General features: G+C 32.4%; 1 protein-coding gene across 4 annotated transcripts in view; it reads right to left on the bottom strand.

Annotated features, from left to right (window-relative positions):
- Nucleotides 1-280: 280 nt before the first annotated feature.
- LOC135836326 (protein Fe65 homolog) overlaps nucleotides 281-17,197 on the bottom strand; it is a 35,842-nt gene continuing 18,925 nt past the window's right edge. For 2 of the 4 annotated variants that reach the window (XM_065351098.1, XM_065351097.1), the window contains 14 exons: nucleotides 15,600-15,900; nucleotides 5,739-5,918; nucleotides 3,847-4,097; nucleotides 3,629-3,738; nucleotides 3,441-3,559; nucleotides 3,161-3,359; nucleotides 2,958-3,085; nucleotides 2,639-2,644; nucleotides 2,269-2,435; nucleotides 1,892-1,987; nucleotides 1,612-1,814; nucleotides 1,304-1,480; nucleotides 1,049-1,219; nucleotides 281-955 (listed from right to left, as the gene is read on the bottom strand). In XM_065351098.1, coding sequence (XP_065207170.1) covers nucleotides 1,070-1,219; nucleotides 1,304-1,480; nucleotides 1,612-1,814; nucleotides 1,892-1,987; nucleotides 2,269-2,435; nucleotides 2,639-2,644; nucleotides 2,958-3,085; nucleotides 3,161-3,359; nucleotides 3,441-3,559; nucleotides 3,629-3,738; nucleotides 3,847-4,097; nucleotides 5,739-5,918; nucleotides 15,600-15,900 — 2,087 coding nt within the window. In that variant the 3' untranslated portion in view covers nucleotides 281-955; nucleotides 1,049-1,069. Of the gene's footprint in view, nucleotides 956-1,048; nucleotides 1,220-1,303; nucleotides 1,481-1,611; nucleotides 1,815-1,891; nucleotides 1,988-2,268; nucleotides 2,436-2,638; nucleotides 2,645-2,957; nucleotides 3,086-3,160; nucleotides 3,360-3,440; nucleotides 3,560-3,628; nucleotides 3,739-3,846; nucleotides 4,098-5,738; nucleotides 5,919-6,354; nucleotides 6,771-15,599; nucleotides 15,901-17,197 lie in introns of those variants that run through there. The other 2 variants (XM_065351100.1, XM_065351099.1) reach the window with 2 other exon arrangements.

Below are 17,197 nucleotides of genomic sequence, written 5' to 3'. Positions count from 1 at the left end.
AATGATGTCTCATCAGGACTTCCAAAACTGTTCCGGCCATGTCCGAACCTATCAGCGATACGCAAAATTGAGTTTTTTTCTCTGGACAATAGTGGACATACACGGGATTGCCTTTAAGGTAACGAAAAGCTTCTACTTGCAGATTATTAACGTTAATCATGAGAAAATTTTCACCAAGAAACTCCGTCAGGAACATTATTCGTATTCTTTTGAATTGACGAGTGAAAATCGTTCTTTATTGATTCATAGGTAATATTTTTCCAAAGATGCAAAAAAAATGTACATATTTGAAAGAATATATTTTTCAAACTATGTTAAGCAATGGTACAAAAATATTTGGATAAAAATTTAAATTTAATTTTAAACTGAAACGTATCGTAACGTAAATTCAGTCAATATTTCGTTAATAATTTAAAGGCAAACACAACTCTCTTGACACACAATCGATAATTTCATTTTATTAATTACATGGTGCTTGAAAAATTTCCAGTATTAGAAGTTTTTCAGTGTTTTTTTTTTTTTTTTTTTTTAGCTATTCGATATTTACTATTTTCGTTTATGTAGAATAAATCATTGAGTATTTCACGTAATGGGTATAATAATGCATATGTATTATATAATGTATGTATAAACATCGATGAAATCTAATACATAAATAAGAAGAGTACAAAATGAATTGCGTAAATAAAAACTTATTAAATAATCTACATACACATCAAGGATACCAATTTACACAAAAGCTTGCAAAATAGCGACTAAGAGACACGAACTGAAAATTTCAAATCAGTCGTAAGAAAGTTCCCGCTCAACTTCATTCATCTAATGTAGGTGAAAGCGGTGTCTGTAAGCTAGTAGACATTAATTCCCCTGCTGAGAAAAACCTTGGCGTTAACGGAGATTGTAAATGTCGATGCGGTATTATTTCACGCTCCGCGAGATCTGCCACCGAGTTATCCTGTAAAATAAATCGAACCAGTTGGCTAATTTACGACAAGAATTTTCAATATAAAATATCGTATCGATAGATTAAACCAAATGTGCAACTTACAAGCGGAGTTGTCAATTCTTCTCAGGAGTTTGTATTCGGCTTTCTACCCGTTAAAGAACCAACAAATGATTTCAAAGTGGCACCGAGACTTTTATTAGGAGTAACGTTTCCTGTACTTTGGCTTTTGGTTAATCCGGCTGGATGAGCATCCAGGCATTTTTGATATCGTAACTGCACAGAATAACGAGAATAGTTTCAGTAATTATTTCAAAACTTGGTTTTCAACAGAAAAACGGAGATTGGAGGTGTAATTACTTTACAGGCCGCTTCGATAGTCTTACAAAGAGAACCCGATGAAGGTTCGCAGTGAAACACGTGCGCCACGAATTGATCTTGTGCTGTATGCATTATGAATGCGCAATGTTTTACTTCTTTGCCAATTCCTAAGAAGGATAGATATCTCACTCGACACTCGATGATGACTTTGTCATCCTGAAAAATCATGGATACGGTTTAAAAAAAATATTTTTCTCTTCTCAATAAATATTAATTGAGCAAAAGAAAGGTTGTTTGAAAAAAAAAACACAACTTGATTCTTTAACAGTTTAAGCAAATAAACTCACTTCCAAATCCGATATGGTAATTGTCGAAGGAGCCACGGCCACATTCACCGGCTCCCACTCATTTTGTGGTTTTTTGTTGACTAGACAATCAATGGCATCGTTTAAAACATCCATTCCCGAAGCTTTATTCACTTGAAGAGATCCCAAGTATAGAGCTTTTAGAACTTTCTTTGGTTCCTCCATCGGAGTTGGAAATGATTGAGCTGCAAAATAAAATGCAATAAGTGAAAATTCAAATGAAAATGATATTTTAAATAAGGAACAGAATATAGAACATTACATATCGCCGTATAATTATTTCGGTGATGATTTCTCCGGTATTCTGTTGGCAAATTTGTAGGTCTAACGGCTCCAGAATTTTGTTTACAACTTCCATCTGATAATATTTATATTTCATTAGTAAAATAATACGACAAACCGGTCAAAAGTCCTCCCTTGTTCTAGTATATCATGAAAAAAAATTGTATTCCTGGTAAAAACATCGTTTTTTCAAAAAAATTTAGCTAAAAAATTACCAATGAGTGATTTTTTATTTTTAGACATTTTGTAGAAGTACTTATTTGAAATTTTTGAAGTTCAAATTCAATAATTTCTACATGGAAGGACTTTTGGAACACACTGATTTATTGGTTCATGATTCCCTTTATAGAAACTCACTTATATCAAAAGTTTTAGTTAGATTTTGCTGTAAACTTCTTTCGATCATTATTTTTTTGCAAATATCTCTCAGAGTATTAGCGATTGTTCTGGCTGGAATGTCACAACGGAATACATGGCACATGTGTTTTCTGGTAGTTCGATCTCTTGCAACGTAAGCAAAATCTCTAGAAAAATCAAATCACACAGTTATATGAATACCAATACACTTTGAAAACTCTAATCTATTTGATAATTTGTAATTTAATGGGCGTGCTTCAGTCTACAATGCGGGATTCTTACTTCTAATAATCACTAAATATGTTGAACAGAGCACACGTTTGTCTCTGAATATTCGCAGAAATAATAAAATTGGTCTCTATAATATTACCTTTCTCTATTGAAAAGTCACAAAAAGCAGCAAAAATCAACATTTAAGACAGAACATTAATATGGAGAATCAAGACACATGCATATTGAAGGAATATTCTAACTCTAAAATGGAATTTTCCTTTAGTGGTAAATGATATTAATTTTTCAAAAATCATGAAACATGTACGAGTATCAATAAGTATACTGGTAGGTAACCAAGTATGAGGAGGACAATTTTTTGAAAAATTAACAACACACTTCGAACTAATATCAAGTAGGAATCCGCTAAACGAAAAATTCCAATAGGTTAAAAAAACACTCGGTATTTTTCTAATCACCTGCCGTTATCTCGTCCTACACCCCAAACTCTAATCGTATGAATAGGTTGCGTATTCAATACAGTAAGATTTTCCGGATCTATTAATTTCAACGAACCTTCGTCCAAATCCATAAATAAATCTTTGCCCTAAAAATAAATTCACAAATTAGAAAACTCGCAAGGATCTAAAATTTAAAAACAGCTGGTATAAGTAAATCTTACATCTCCCCAACGACCAACTGCATCCATAATACTGTTTATACCGAGGGATAAATCCACTATGCATTTATTTACAGCTTTGCTGCTACGTTCCGGTGTAAGATCTTCTTCAGAAATTTCCACCCAGCCCAATGATCGTACGGCGAATCTGACTCCTTTTTCTTTATACTCGGAATCGAAATTAGCTGGGTAACTTCGTCTCCTAATTGGCAGAAAATTATTAATATTTCACAAATTATTAATCGGTTGAATTGTAGGCTACGTAGAAGTTGAAGAAGCGTACTTCAAAAATAATTCTTCCTTCTTTCTTTTCTCTTGAATATCTGACATTTCGTTCATCGTCCTGCTCCGGGTTACCGGTTGAGGTGCACTAACTTCTAAATTTTGTAGACTAGATAAGACCTGTAAAATTTAAAATAATTATTATAATTGAAATATGAAACCATTTTTTCTCACATTGTTGCACCGTACAGCATCGATATCTTTTAGTTGTTCGTTGGTTTCTCCGCAAATGGCTGATGTAGGTGGTTCCCTTTGTATGATACCGCTTTTGATATGCCAGTAATACGGACCATCATTATCTATGAATTATATAACGAGAGAATAAACATAAGTACATAAGTAAATATGGGTTCGAGATGAAACCTATTAAATTCAAAATAACACTGATTGTAAAATTGCTAATTTACCTTCGTGACGTTCCCATCCTGGTGGTAAATTTTCCTGCGGTGAATTATTCGATGACTCGGTGGATGACTCCAAAGATGAGGAACTGGTACCTTCATCCTGCGGTGGACTAGATTTGTTACGCGTTTTTACAGGTACAGCGTAGATGTCATCGTTTAGTTGGCCGGTAATGTGAGGAATGGAGTTGGTATTATTGTAAACGGTTTGTTTGTTCAATGGCAATGTAGACGGAGGGGTAGGTTTTTCGTAAGTGCTGTTGAAAAAAAGGAAAATTGTTAAATCCAAAATTCTCAACATTTAGGGACTGTAGTTTTCCAAAAGTAAGTACTGACTAATGAGCAAATCATTTTTCAAAGCAAAAACTTTCAGCCTCGTTTAATATCAACGAATATGAGTGAAAGTTGAATCAAATTATATCCAAATATAGGAGGTAATTTTTAAAAAATTAAGTATCGGAATGACTGAAGTAGTGATCAAAAACATAGCAAAATTGAGCAAAATATTTTTTGTTGGGAATTTCTCAGAAATTGTTCAACAGTTTTAGTAATATTATGCAAAAGTAAACAAAACCGAAGAAACATGTCAACAATCGAAAAAACTCCAAAATAAATAGAATATTCAGTAATTTGAATTTAAAAAAAAAGCCTTCAAAAGTGATGATTTTATTTGGGTAACGTTATTTTTCAAAAAATACTCAAAATGAATATCTGAACTTGAAAAAACCATGTTCCATGCTATAAGTTATGAATTAGGATTCTTCATCTGAATAACATTGTTTTTTAAAAACTGTACAAATGAACATACGAGTATTTTGAAAAACCACCCTCTGAGTGGTGATATCTTCAAGAAACTATTGCAAATGTACACCTAAATTCGAAAAATCACCTAATGCGGTATGAATCTTCATCTAGCTAATGTTATTTCCCAAAAAATACTCAAAAAGGAACATTTAATTTTGAAAACTCACTTCATGACTTGTGAGTCATGAATTTCCACATAGCTAACATTTTTAATATGATTTTGAAATTTTCTGTTTCTTTTAAAGCTTTTAATCATTACATTAACATTTAAACAAAGTATGCACTTTTATACTTATTTTCGTTTCCAAATTTATGGCTTGTAATAATTTTTAACATTATTTCAATAAAGAAATAAGTACATTTTTCTTTTTCTTGCTTGACTCAGAAAATATTTTCAATTTTTTGAGTAGTTCAACTTTTTTTTCAATTCAAAAAATTTATTAATTTTTCAAAAATATTTCAACGAAAAGAAATGGGTAGGTAAGTATCAAGAAAAAAAAATTATTTCTTTCGAGTTTTAAATATTTGGAATTTTTTAATTTTTCTAATTCTTACTATTTCATTTCTATTTTTTTTTTTTTTTTTTTTTTTTTTGAGAAGTAGGTATATGTACATAGGTACTTTTTTAAACCTTTTCATCAAATTGAAAAAAATGATTAAATTTTTTAATTTTTTTCCAAAATATTCAAATATTTTTACTTTGATTGAGTAAGTACATATCTTTATTTTCTATCTTTTTTTTTTTGAATAGTACCTACTTTATTGAGAATCGCCTCTGTACTAAAAAAAAACAACTTTACTACGTGCCTTTGGAAATCCCAAACAGAATATAAACAAAATCTAAAGCCAAATATACCCTATCTTTCAATACATTTCTATAGGGTTCAACATTTTACGCCTTAGGGACCAAACTAAACCCATCCATCTTCGCATCCCACACTATCAAGAATCAATGATACCTATCACAATATATAATACATCTTATAAGGTCACAAGCGAAAGAAATTCGATACCGGGTATGTATCGATTTGTTCGGTAAATTAATTGAAGAAGCGAAGTTACGAGTACAAATGCTAGAACGTAAAAATGATTACTTTTCTTTTTCGTTGTTGGCATTACTCTCTGTATTCTCAATTAAATCGGGCTTATTACAGGTCCAATTTGTGATAGTGGTGGTCTGATTAGTTAAATCGAGTGATCTACGACCCATTCGATTATTAATATTCTTCTTGTTTGAATTATTGTAGCGAAGGTTCACATTTTCCAAAATGGTTCTGAAAACAATACAATGTCATATTTTTTTTAGTGAAATCTCAATTTTTTAAATCAGGAACTGAAAAATTTTAAAATTATACACATTGTAATATTGCACGCAGATTATCAATGAGATATATCCCATTGTAGAACACTATTTCCGTAAATTCAAAAACATTGTATCTAATAATCTAAATGCATAAAAACCAGGGATACAAAGATAGAAGATATCGATACGCAATAAGCATGAGTCATAAGCGCGCACAGGCGCCTCGAGATGTTTTCAAATGTACACGGAAAACATCGTCGAGTGTTGTCTATTTACGCGAAATCCTTCGCAAACAAATGATATAAAAATACATAGGTAGGTATTATTCAAACGGCTCAAATTGTATCTTAAAATCCATCTCGATTAGCATATCACTACTCAACTCATAAACCATAAACAATACCAACTTTGGTTTCAACACCGTAACATCTAAAGGAGGAACAATCTCAAAAGTTGACACGATCATCTCGTCTCGCGCGAATTGAATCGTCCACAAAAGCACACAGATCAAATAAAACAACACCGAACACCACTATTCGACTACATATCCCAAAAAAGGACCAATTTTTCGCTACATTTTCCCGCAGTTTTTCAAATAATCGGTATTTTCTCGTAATTCACGCCAAATATCGACACTCGAACGCGACGAAACATTGTTCACGAGGAATAGGTATTTAATATTTGAACAAGAACGGACGAACTACATAGAAAAAAACACCACCAAAATAACACCACACAAATGAAAAACCACCCTCTCGGTTACGTCACTGCAGCGTAGAGTGAAGGTACGACGTAGTTGGAATTCTCATATACGTTTTGTTCACCGCGCAAGAATACTAAAAGCTCAGCACCGCCGGCCAATAGATTGTATACCCGAAAAGCCAACACACAGTATGAGTCATATCCCTGAATATTCTAAAGCCATCGATCGCATGATTTAAAAAGTCTCTCGCTCTCTCCCTCTTCATTTGGGGAAAAAACTCGACGCTTTACCCAGAATCGATAACTTTCAAAAACGCCACCAACCTTGAATTTTTTCCTTAAGTATATTCGCACGCGATTTTCTAGTAGGTAAGTAAAGTACCTACGTCTTGAGAAAATAATTGTATACAGGGTGTCCCCATGTTAGGGTGAGCTAGGGCTGCTTTAAAGGTAGAGGTTTTGAAAATCAACACGTAAGTAGGTATTTGTAATAAAAAGATCAATGACGGACAAGTAAACAGCAACGAAATTTACGCCTTAGAGTTTCAAAATTTATAAAAATGATTTTTTTTTTTCGAAATTGATCCAACGATAACAGAAAATTGAAAACTATCCCAAAAAAGAGCAAAACCGTGTTTTTTCAAAGTTGGAGGAAAAGGAGAGGTTGGTTTAATTTGAAGAGAAGAGGATTTGAAATTTATTCGAGCCAGAATTTTTTGGGGTCGGGATTTTTTGGGGTCAAAATTTTTCCCGAAAAGAACTGCAAAAAAGGAGGGAAAAATGAGTCCTGCAAGAAGAGAATAAATGGAAAATTCCGTTCAAAGTTTAATTGAAGAAATGAAAAGAAACAAAACTATATTAATTAGCAATTTTGGTAAAAAAAAAAAGACTTTGTGACACTTAAGACAAAATACAGGACTTCTTAGGACAGTTCAGGCCAAAAACGGGACTGTTTGACAGTTTTGAGATAAAATGGGACTTCTTGACAGTTTTGGCAAAAAAAAAGAACCTTAAAAAAATTAATTTTTAATTGGCAATTTTTTTTGGAGAAAACATGATTTTTCGAAAGGCTTATGAAAAAGTTGATACTTTTTGGATGTTTTGGCAAAAAGGAAAAATTACAAGTGATCTAACAATGTTGGCAGAAATTGAAACTTTTTAGCAACACTCATCAAGTTGAGCTTTCTAACAATGTGGGCAAAATAAACAAGATTTTTGTAGCATTATCCTCAAAAAACAATTTTTAAAAAAGGCATTTTTTTGGTTAGTTTTCTTTGGAAACGAATTTCTCAGAAATCCTAGCAAAAGTCAGGACTTTTTGAGATATTTGGCAAAAAATGAGACTTTCTGACAATTTTTTTCAAAAACAAGGTTTTTTTTGGTAATTCCGGCCAAAATTACAACTTTTTGACAGTTTTGGCCAAAAATGTGACTTTTCCCACAATTTTAGAAAACATTAGGACTTTTTGACAGTTTTGCAAAACATGAGACTTTCTAAACAATTTTGGCAAGATAGGGCTTCCTGAAAATTTCAACAATAAAACAGTACTTACCTTTTTGAGAATTTTGGCAGAAAATAAGATTTTTTGCCATTTTCGTCAAAAAGAAAATTTTTTTGCAATTTTGAAAAAAAAAAATAGTGTGAGACTAGAATTTTCAGGATGAAGAGCAAAAACACCAAAAATAGGGAAATAGGATAAATAGGAGCAGTATATCAAATCATGATCCAAGTACATATTCGATCTAGTATCTGTCAAAATATTTTGGGATCGCAGAATCACAGACTATGAAAAAAGTTTTGAAATTCAACCGGTATTGAAGAAAGTATACCTACCTAAACAATAATAATTTTTTTCTTTAAAAAATTTCACATCTAAGAAAAATTTGCATTCGAGACAAAGGTACGGTTGCGTGATCACCTGCGATGCATAAAGGGACCTAAATATACACGCTCTTTGTCTGGCTGTCATTCAAAAATACCCGAATGCAATTCAAAATTCATTAATAAAAAATTTTAATAATTGGGCGATCGATTTTTTGCGTATTCACTCCTTCCACACGAGAAGTAGGCAAAAAGTGCATTTCATGAACATACTTCGCATGTGTCACGCAAGCTCACCGTAGCTACGTCACTTTAAATTTTTCGAGCGAAATTCATCAACAAAATTTACAAGACGTTCCAATTAAAATTCGCTTCCTGGTGGCTTTTCTAATTTCTGATACGCAATATTTTCAAAACGGAAGAACTTGTTTACGAACTATTGCCTTATAAATTTCAATGTAAACCTCCTTTGTGTTCAAGGTGCAGGCTGTTTCGACTCAAATTTCCGTTTTGAAGGGGATGAGAGTTCCAGAATAGGTATGTTCATTTCAAAAATTCAAATTTTTGTAAAAACCTGAATTAGGGCTGTATTATTTTTATTTGCCAAAAAACGTGAAGAGGAGAGGGTATAGTAACCGTAGAAAACATTATAAAAGCATTGTTAACTTTTCAGTTAGAGCAGCTCTAAAAAAAACTCACCAGGTATCCAGTGAAAAATGCTCTAAAAATAGCCACCATCTTTATAAAAGACTTTCGATAGGACACCCTGTATAGAAAATAAGTCCCCGTACTTTCTTCGAATCAACGACGCGACAACATAATACAATGATGTAATCTAAATTACAAATTATTCGAGTGAAACAAATTACTCTTAAATACCAACCAATGACCTTTAACGGTGGCGCTTTATACTTACATCAAAACCCTTCAGGCATTAATAATCATAACACCGCTATTGACACTTTAATACTTTCGTTACACACAGCAAAGAAAATACCCAAACACGCTATTATTTCGATCAAATTTTACACATAATTTATTGCTGAAACATTTTTTTTTTGGCAGGTATCATGATTTTTCGTTGAGATTCTAATTACAATATTATTCTCAGAAATTTTTTCGGCCAGAAAATAACTATGTAGATGTACTTGCTACGGAAGTAGGCAGATACCAAATACCTATCTCGAACGAGTTGAATTTTTCGTGAGAAATTTCTCATCTAAAATAGCAGAGTTTAACGAACATTATTCACTTGTTCGTAAATTCCGGCGCGTCAAAAAACTAATAAATATTTTATCTATCTATACTTAAGTAAGGTGTAAAATTTGATAGAGCTTTGGTTGCAGCTCATTCAAACCTGTCAAATTTTTAATGCAAGGAACAGGATTTTTAATGAAAAATGGACGACGATAAATTTATAAATTACTCTTTTCAGATTATAGCAAAATATTATAAGAGAAACCCATCTCAGTTTACATTCATTTTTAATCGAAAATTCTTCACAATTACTTAATTGAGATTTTCCATATTTAAAAAAAAATGTTTCCTAAAAAAAACTCAAAAAATGTTGAATGAAAAATGTTGATAAAAATTTCATGAGCGATTAAAAATATTTTAAGATGATTATGAATACTGTTTAAAAAACACAAATGTAGGTAGCTCAAAAAATAAAGTGTGCGATCTCCAAGAGCCACTTTATTCAAACTTATATAAGACACCACTCGTGATGTTATCTACATAATTTTTTTACTTTTTAAAATTTCATTCTTGTTTGTTCAAATCTTCGAAGCAGATTGATTAGCATCATCATACTAGCAACAATTACAAAAAATTCAATTTTAAATTCAATGTCAAGTATCTTGTCTGCACTTGTTACAACAAATCAAAAATTTCCAATAAAGAACAGCTGATTCATAAAAGAATACTTTAAAATCATACCGGATTCGATGCAAAGAAATAATTATATAATTTGATAGATAAGTAAGCACTCCAGCAAGTATATTTACTCTCCAAGCAAACGTCATAAAAAAAAAGATTTTCGAGAACTTTAAAATTCCTGATTGTTTACTAGCATTATTTTAGTTTTTTAAATGGCTACATTTGTCACTCCGTAAAATAAATCCGGATTTTAGCTCGGCATTCAAATATTCACCAAGTTAGATAATGATCAAATACGAGACGAACAAGTACGAATGTATTACTAATTCTTAGCTCTGCTATTGACCACGTGAATCAAACAGAAAAGTAAAATTATTTCGAGTTCAAGTTCACTAAACAGTTATCGTTTCGAGGTCTACGCACTTGAACGATGAATCGCAAATTAGCCAGACTGTGGCTCACGTGTTTTTTTTTGTTCGTTTTTTGCTTATAATGATCACTTATTACGGAATAAAGACGGGAAATTAAATTTTTTTAACCACTAGGAACAAAATTGCGAATTTAAACGCGTGGAAGTTTGGTTGAATAGTTGCATATTTCAAATTCAACCAAAGCGGGATCGATTAATTATTTAAAAAGTAAACGAATCGAGCAATTTGGTCAAACTATCACTCACATAAAGGCAATTTTTGAAGGTCGGTTGCATGGAAACCATTATTTTTATTTACAGTACGTACAGTATTTTTATTTTGAAAACTATCGCGTGTGCCAAACCTTTTTGTTCAAAAAAAAAACAACAGTTTGTCTTTTTATTGAAAAGTTGACAGGGGAGGAAAAGAAAATAAGTAGAGAAATACAAATGTTGTGTCTAGCTCTAGACCCTAAAAAATAAGGTAAAAACTTTATCCTGCTGACTAATTGACCCTTAACCCTTTTCAGTTTTAATGTTTCAACGTACAAAATTATCATCGATAGGCTACCTACTTTTCATCTTTAATTTCTTCAGACTGCGATAACAAATTTTTCTAGCCCTAAAAATTTTCAATTCCAATCCACAGGATTTTTACGCTCATAAGAATTCCTGGCATTGCGTAACCTTGAATTTGCAACGAAAAAATGGTAACATATAGAGATGGGAAAGGGGCGAGAAAAACTTTTCAAATCCCCCCAAAAAATTTTAAATTTGTTTCAAAGTAAACAATGCTCCACAATATTCGAAAAATTTTTTCCTAATGTAGCCTTTTGAAATTTAGAAAATACTGCTTTTGAAAAAAAAAATGATACTCGAGTATTTCGCCACGATAAAGAAATAAGGCGAACTGGAGATGAATCAAGATGAGCGAGACGAACGGAGCCAATTTCAAATTTCCAAAAACTCGAGAAAACTATACGTAATTTGAAACCGAAAAGATATACTAATCACGTTTGAAAACGAAAGCTAAGATTTTACGAACGAATATCAGCGTAATTTTCAACGTATATTCGGCAGACTGCACAACTCCGGCAACTTTTACGATCCCCTCAATAAAATTCAAAATTCTTGTTGAGTAGAAAAAGAAGTGAAAATAAATCCAGAGAGAGAGAATTAAAATTCGACTCTTTACGGTAGTAATAAAAATGCGCAAAAAAACAACTTAAAATGGAATAATAATTTGAAGAAGACAAAACCGATAAAAAGCGAGACATTTAACCTCATAAAATAGTTTTGCAAATGTACTCGTACCGGGTGTTTCGTAATATCTGACATACTCCGCACTTTTTTTTTTCATTTTAGTCCAAAATTTTCAGAAGCAACCAGAGTGCAACACAACATGTTACCAATGTATAATTTTAGAAACAAAATTGCAGGGGGTTTCGATACCATGAAACATCAGGTGTATTATCATAAAGTGTTTTTTAATTCAATACCGATGGCATTTATGCTAAAAATATGTCAGTCTTTGGCTTAAAAAAATTCAAACGAAAATTCACTATGAATTCTAGACAATGGAATGAACTTGCAAAAATCATGATATCCGCATACTTGGGCTTCGGAAGATTGATTTTTATATTTACAAAACGGTTTAGAAAAATGTTGTTTAAAACAACGAGAGACGGATGTTGATGTTTTTCAGTCGGATATTCGCGTTGATTAATTAAAAAGTCGATTAATAATATCGACAAGGTTTGAATATTACAAATCGTTTCCTGGCCAAGAAGTATGAAATAATTTTTCATAATCGCCGTAGCGTTGGTCATCGAGTCGTCGTTAGGAAATAATACCCGAGGTATGAAAGACGTCCAAGTTTTTGGACAGGCAAACCCGCAGGTGGTCGATGAATGGAAAATTTTACAATTCGTACGCTGTGCAATTCCAAACACGAAAAAGTAACGTGTAGAAAAATTTTCAAAATCAATTTTCTATCGTAAATAGTCAAACACTACGTACTTAACCTCTCCAAAAATGGCAAAAATAAAAAAAAAATTATTGAAACATCTCCAAACGAACAAACAATGATCTAGAAGTAATTACGAGTATTATACTTAAAAAAAAATTAATTTCAGAGAATCACTCAGGATGCTGAATGACGATTTTGAACTATTTTCATTTTACCTACCTACTCACATCAGAGGGATCATCGTGCCTAGTTGCCTACTTCAGAATTTTTGAATGAATAGTTTACAAATATTTGACCTGCCAATGAAATCTAGGTGCTCAGATCACGATTTTGTTAAGGTACACGACCATGACACACAGACACACCAATATCATGCCACAAAACAGAGCAGGTAAGAAATATGATTCTGATTTTACTCGACAATTAAATTACCTATAGGAAATGAGTTCCTCGTCCCATATAAACACACTTTTTATGTTCTGCAGTGTCAACCCTTATTTCCCCCCCCCCCATTTTCAGTTATCGATTCAAATCGGAATCATGCGAAAATTTAGAGTTTTTTTAAATTATGAAATCACTCTTTACCAAAAATTGGTCAACTTCAGTTCTCTCCCTTGAGGAGTGCAATTTACGGAAGAGGGTTATGTTTGGTATCAAATTGAAGGAAATTTGAAGCCGTTTTTATCTCCTCTCTTGCATTTTTACTCTAAATGCCATAGTTTGCCCGTAATTCTCGAAAAACTGAAGTTGCGGACATGTTTTACCTCATAGAAAAATTAGCATAAGGAATAAGGTGGTTGGGTTTATTGTACACACTGAGGAGACACATTACCAACCTTTTGATGCAAAAAAATTTTTCACAGAATTTTTTTCCCTTTCAAAACCTAATTCGCCTTGCACCTTGGCTATTAACAATTTTAGCAAAAAGGAATAATAACATAGGTACGTACGTAGGTATGTAGTATGTACTGACAAAAAAACGATACTTTTTCCAAATTTTTATTCAAAAAAAAGTGAGACTATTTCGCAACGTTTTGCTATAAAGCAAGATTTTTGGAAATTTTTTGCAAAAAATGATAACTTCTAGGCAATTTCTGGCAAACATCGAGATATTGGCCAATTTACCAAAAAACAGTTTGGCAATTCTAGGCAAAAAAGCAAGGCTTCAAGAAGTTTTTGGATAAAAGTCTTTTTGGAAATTACTGCCATAAACGCGATACAATACTTTTTGGCAATTTTTGTCGAAAAAATGGAAGTTTTTCGCAGTTTTCTGGTAAAAAGCGACTTTTTTTAAAATGTTGAATAAAAATAAGACTTTGACATTTTTGCAAAAAGGCTAGGTTTTTTTTTGGAAATTTTTAGCAGAGATGGAAAGCTTTTGGTTTCTGCTTTTAGCTTTTGGCTTTTCAAATTCTTAAAACTTTCTAACGGCTAGCTTTTGGCTTTTCAAATTTTTTTATGAGATGAAGTGAAAAGAAAATAGAAACACACAACCATAACGAAAAAAAATTGAAAAACTGAAAAAAGAAGAAAAGTAAAATTGTGAAAATCGAAAAATAACTCAAACAGAAACTGATCGAAATGAATTTGCAAAAAAGATGAAAGAAAGCTGAATAAATAAAGCTTTTGGCTAGCTTTTAGCTTTCAAAAACCCCAAACTTCCTGGACTTTCGGCTTTTAACTTTCCATCCCTGATTTATTAGATATTTTTCAAAAAAAAGTGAGACATTTGAAATTTTTTTCGGAAACAAGCGACAGTTTTTAGCAATTTTTGGCAAAATTAAAACAGCATTTTTCGGCAATTTTGACAAATGCCGAGACTTCTTGTTATTTTTGACAGAAGGTGAGATTTCGAAAGTTTTAGTAAAAGGAAGGATTTGTAACTTCAACCTCAAAGCTGAAAAGGCAGTGTAACCAGTTGAAAGAAAATCAAAAAATCAATACTTTGATTTGAAAAAATTGAATTTTTGAAAAAGCCCAAAAATTAAATGTCCAGTAATTGGACCCGAATTTCTTATCGAATTCCAACAGAAATCACATTTCGATGTCCATTTTCGATTCTAGACGGGGAAAAATATTCCTGGAGACACAAATTTTCCAAAAACAAAAAAAAATCTCAAAAAGTTACAGCTCAACTTGAGAACTCACACGCTTTTTGAGCTCACGTTCAACGTGAGAGAGAGAATGCTATCCAGAGTTGCAGCTGCCCAATAGCACTTCTTGAGACTTCAAGGTATTTTTTGAAAAATTCGGGTACCAGCTATACAGATAGGGGAATTCAAGATTCCTAACGTTGCAGCAGCTCGATCTCACTTTTTGAAATTTTTTGAAACTGAAAATTCGGGTTCTAAAAATGCATACCTCGAGTGTTTATAATAATTTTCAAATGTGAAATTTTCTTCGACCAAAGTTAATTCAGTTTCAAGAGCTCAAAAACTTTCTACGCTTTTCACAAATTCATTTCCTAGCACCTCAATTTACAGTAGCTTGATACCCCGAACCCCAGCTTTGCCCAGTCGAGATACTCTGTCCGTATTATTATGCGACAAATGCCATAAAAAGGGATACACATTTCCTTAAAATTTTCGGCGCCAATTTCATCGATCAATAATACCAAGAAAGATAATAAAATTTCCTCAGCAACGCTGCCCTCTCCCTGTTTCTCTCTCGTAATACACGTAATTTTGTACGCCGCTATCCGATGAAATGCATGGCTAGGTATAGGTCTGGGTACGTATACTTTACTATATCTTATACTCCGAGTTTAATTTTTTCAACATAATTATTTGATGCAACTGGCGATACGATATATACCTCTAATATATTAATATTTTCGAAATAAAAATTATTATCCGATTAAATTACTAATTACCTGTTTTTTTGTATATCTGCGAATTTGTTGCAACTGTTGGTATTAACATCGACGTTAATGACCGGTCCAGCATTCAGATCGACACCCATATCGCTAATATCCAAAGAGGCGTAACTCAGACGACTTTCAGGTTTTTTTCTCGAGTTACTTTTATTGGTCAGAGAGCACGCCTCTTCTAATTCCCTCAAAAACCACTCTTGGTACATGCGACGTTCTTCTTCCGAACTAGAATTCAAACCTTCTTCCAATCGTGCTGGATCTAAATGGTAATTCGGGTTCGCGAAACTCAAACGACCGTTAGCTGCCAACATAAGAAAAAAAAAAAAGAAAAACAATTAAAACCATTTCTTCGTCTTCTTATTTTCCTGTACCTGTACCGGAATTTTATATTATACTATAGCAGAATGCAGATACCTACTATACAAATCCTGCTGTTATTCTACGTAAAAAAACCTACAGGTAATGCAATACCTCATCGTTGAAGAATTTCTTTCAGTATCTCGTAGTAGGTAAACGTATACTATTTATGAATCATATATCTGTATATTTTATATATGCATATGTACATATTCGAACAGAGAATATCAAGTTCATCTCATACCAGACCCATATTTATAAAAGAAGAAAGAAAGTAGAAAATACCATTTTCAGTCAGATGCACACATTGCCGCACACCGCAGCATAAATTTGCGACCTTATAACGAAAGGTGAATCCGCAATTTACGCACTACTTTTGAAACCATAGCATATAGGTATTTGTCATTCGATCAAAAAATTTCATTTTCTCGTTTTACTACTTTTACTCTTCGCGAGCACATGCCTACTTATGCCTATCAACGTGCTAAGACCATCGATCAGCTGATTCTTTTCAAGATCACGTTATCGTATCTTATAGAGTTCAAGGTCATCTTACAATAGTACCAAAAACCTTTGAAGAATGGTCATCGTATAATCACAATGACCTATTAATCTTCTATATGGACATACACGTACGAAAAAATAACAATCGAATGATTTTCGTCGATTTCACCGAGAAAAAAAATATCATAAAAATCGGAATGAAAATATTCGACCCCCACCCTATTTTTTTGAAAATCAATTTCTCGTCATTTTCGTCAATTTTGAAGAAAATGTGATTTTTTAAATGATTGAATGGGTAGGTAAGCCCTTCGAGATTCGTTCTGAATTCCAAAATATCTCACAAATAACAAATTAACAAACAACAAACAAAATTTTATTTTCCAACGACTCGAAAAAAAATTAAAATACCTACCTAAATAAAAAATGTTGACAAATGATTTCCAAAAAATAAAATAATTTTTAAAAAAACACGAAAAATTTTCAAAACGAAAAAAAATCCGGGGTCACCGAATAGGTATCTCGTATAAATAACCAACAAAAAATAAACAAAATTTTCTTTCCTTCGACTCAAAAAAAAATTTCAATAAATAAAAAATGTTGACAAATAATTTCCGAAAAAATAAAATGACCCGAATTGAAAAAAACACACACAACAAAATTTTGAAAACGAAAAAAATCCGGGTCATCGAGAGTGCACGAATCCCCCTACGTAAAATCTCTCCTAGACTAAACCACAA

This window comes from Planococcus citri, chromosome 2, assembly GCF_950023065.1.
Source record: "Planococcus citri chromosome 2, ihPlaCitr1.1, whole genome shotgun sequence".
NCBI classification, from domain to species: domain Eukaryota; kingdom Metazoa; phylum Arthropoda; class Insecta; order Hemiptera; family Pseudococcidae; genus Planococcus; species Planococcus citri.
Note: the sequence above shows the minus strand (reverse complement) of the source record. Positions and strands in the feature narration are given on the sequence as shown.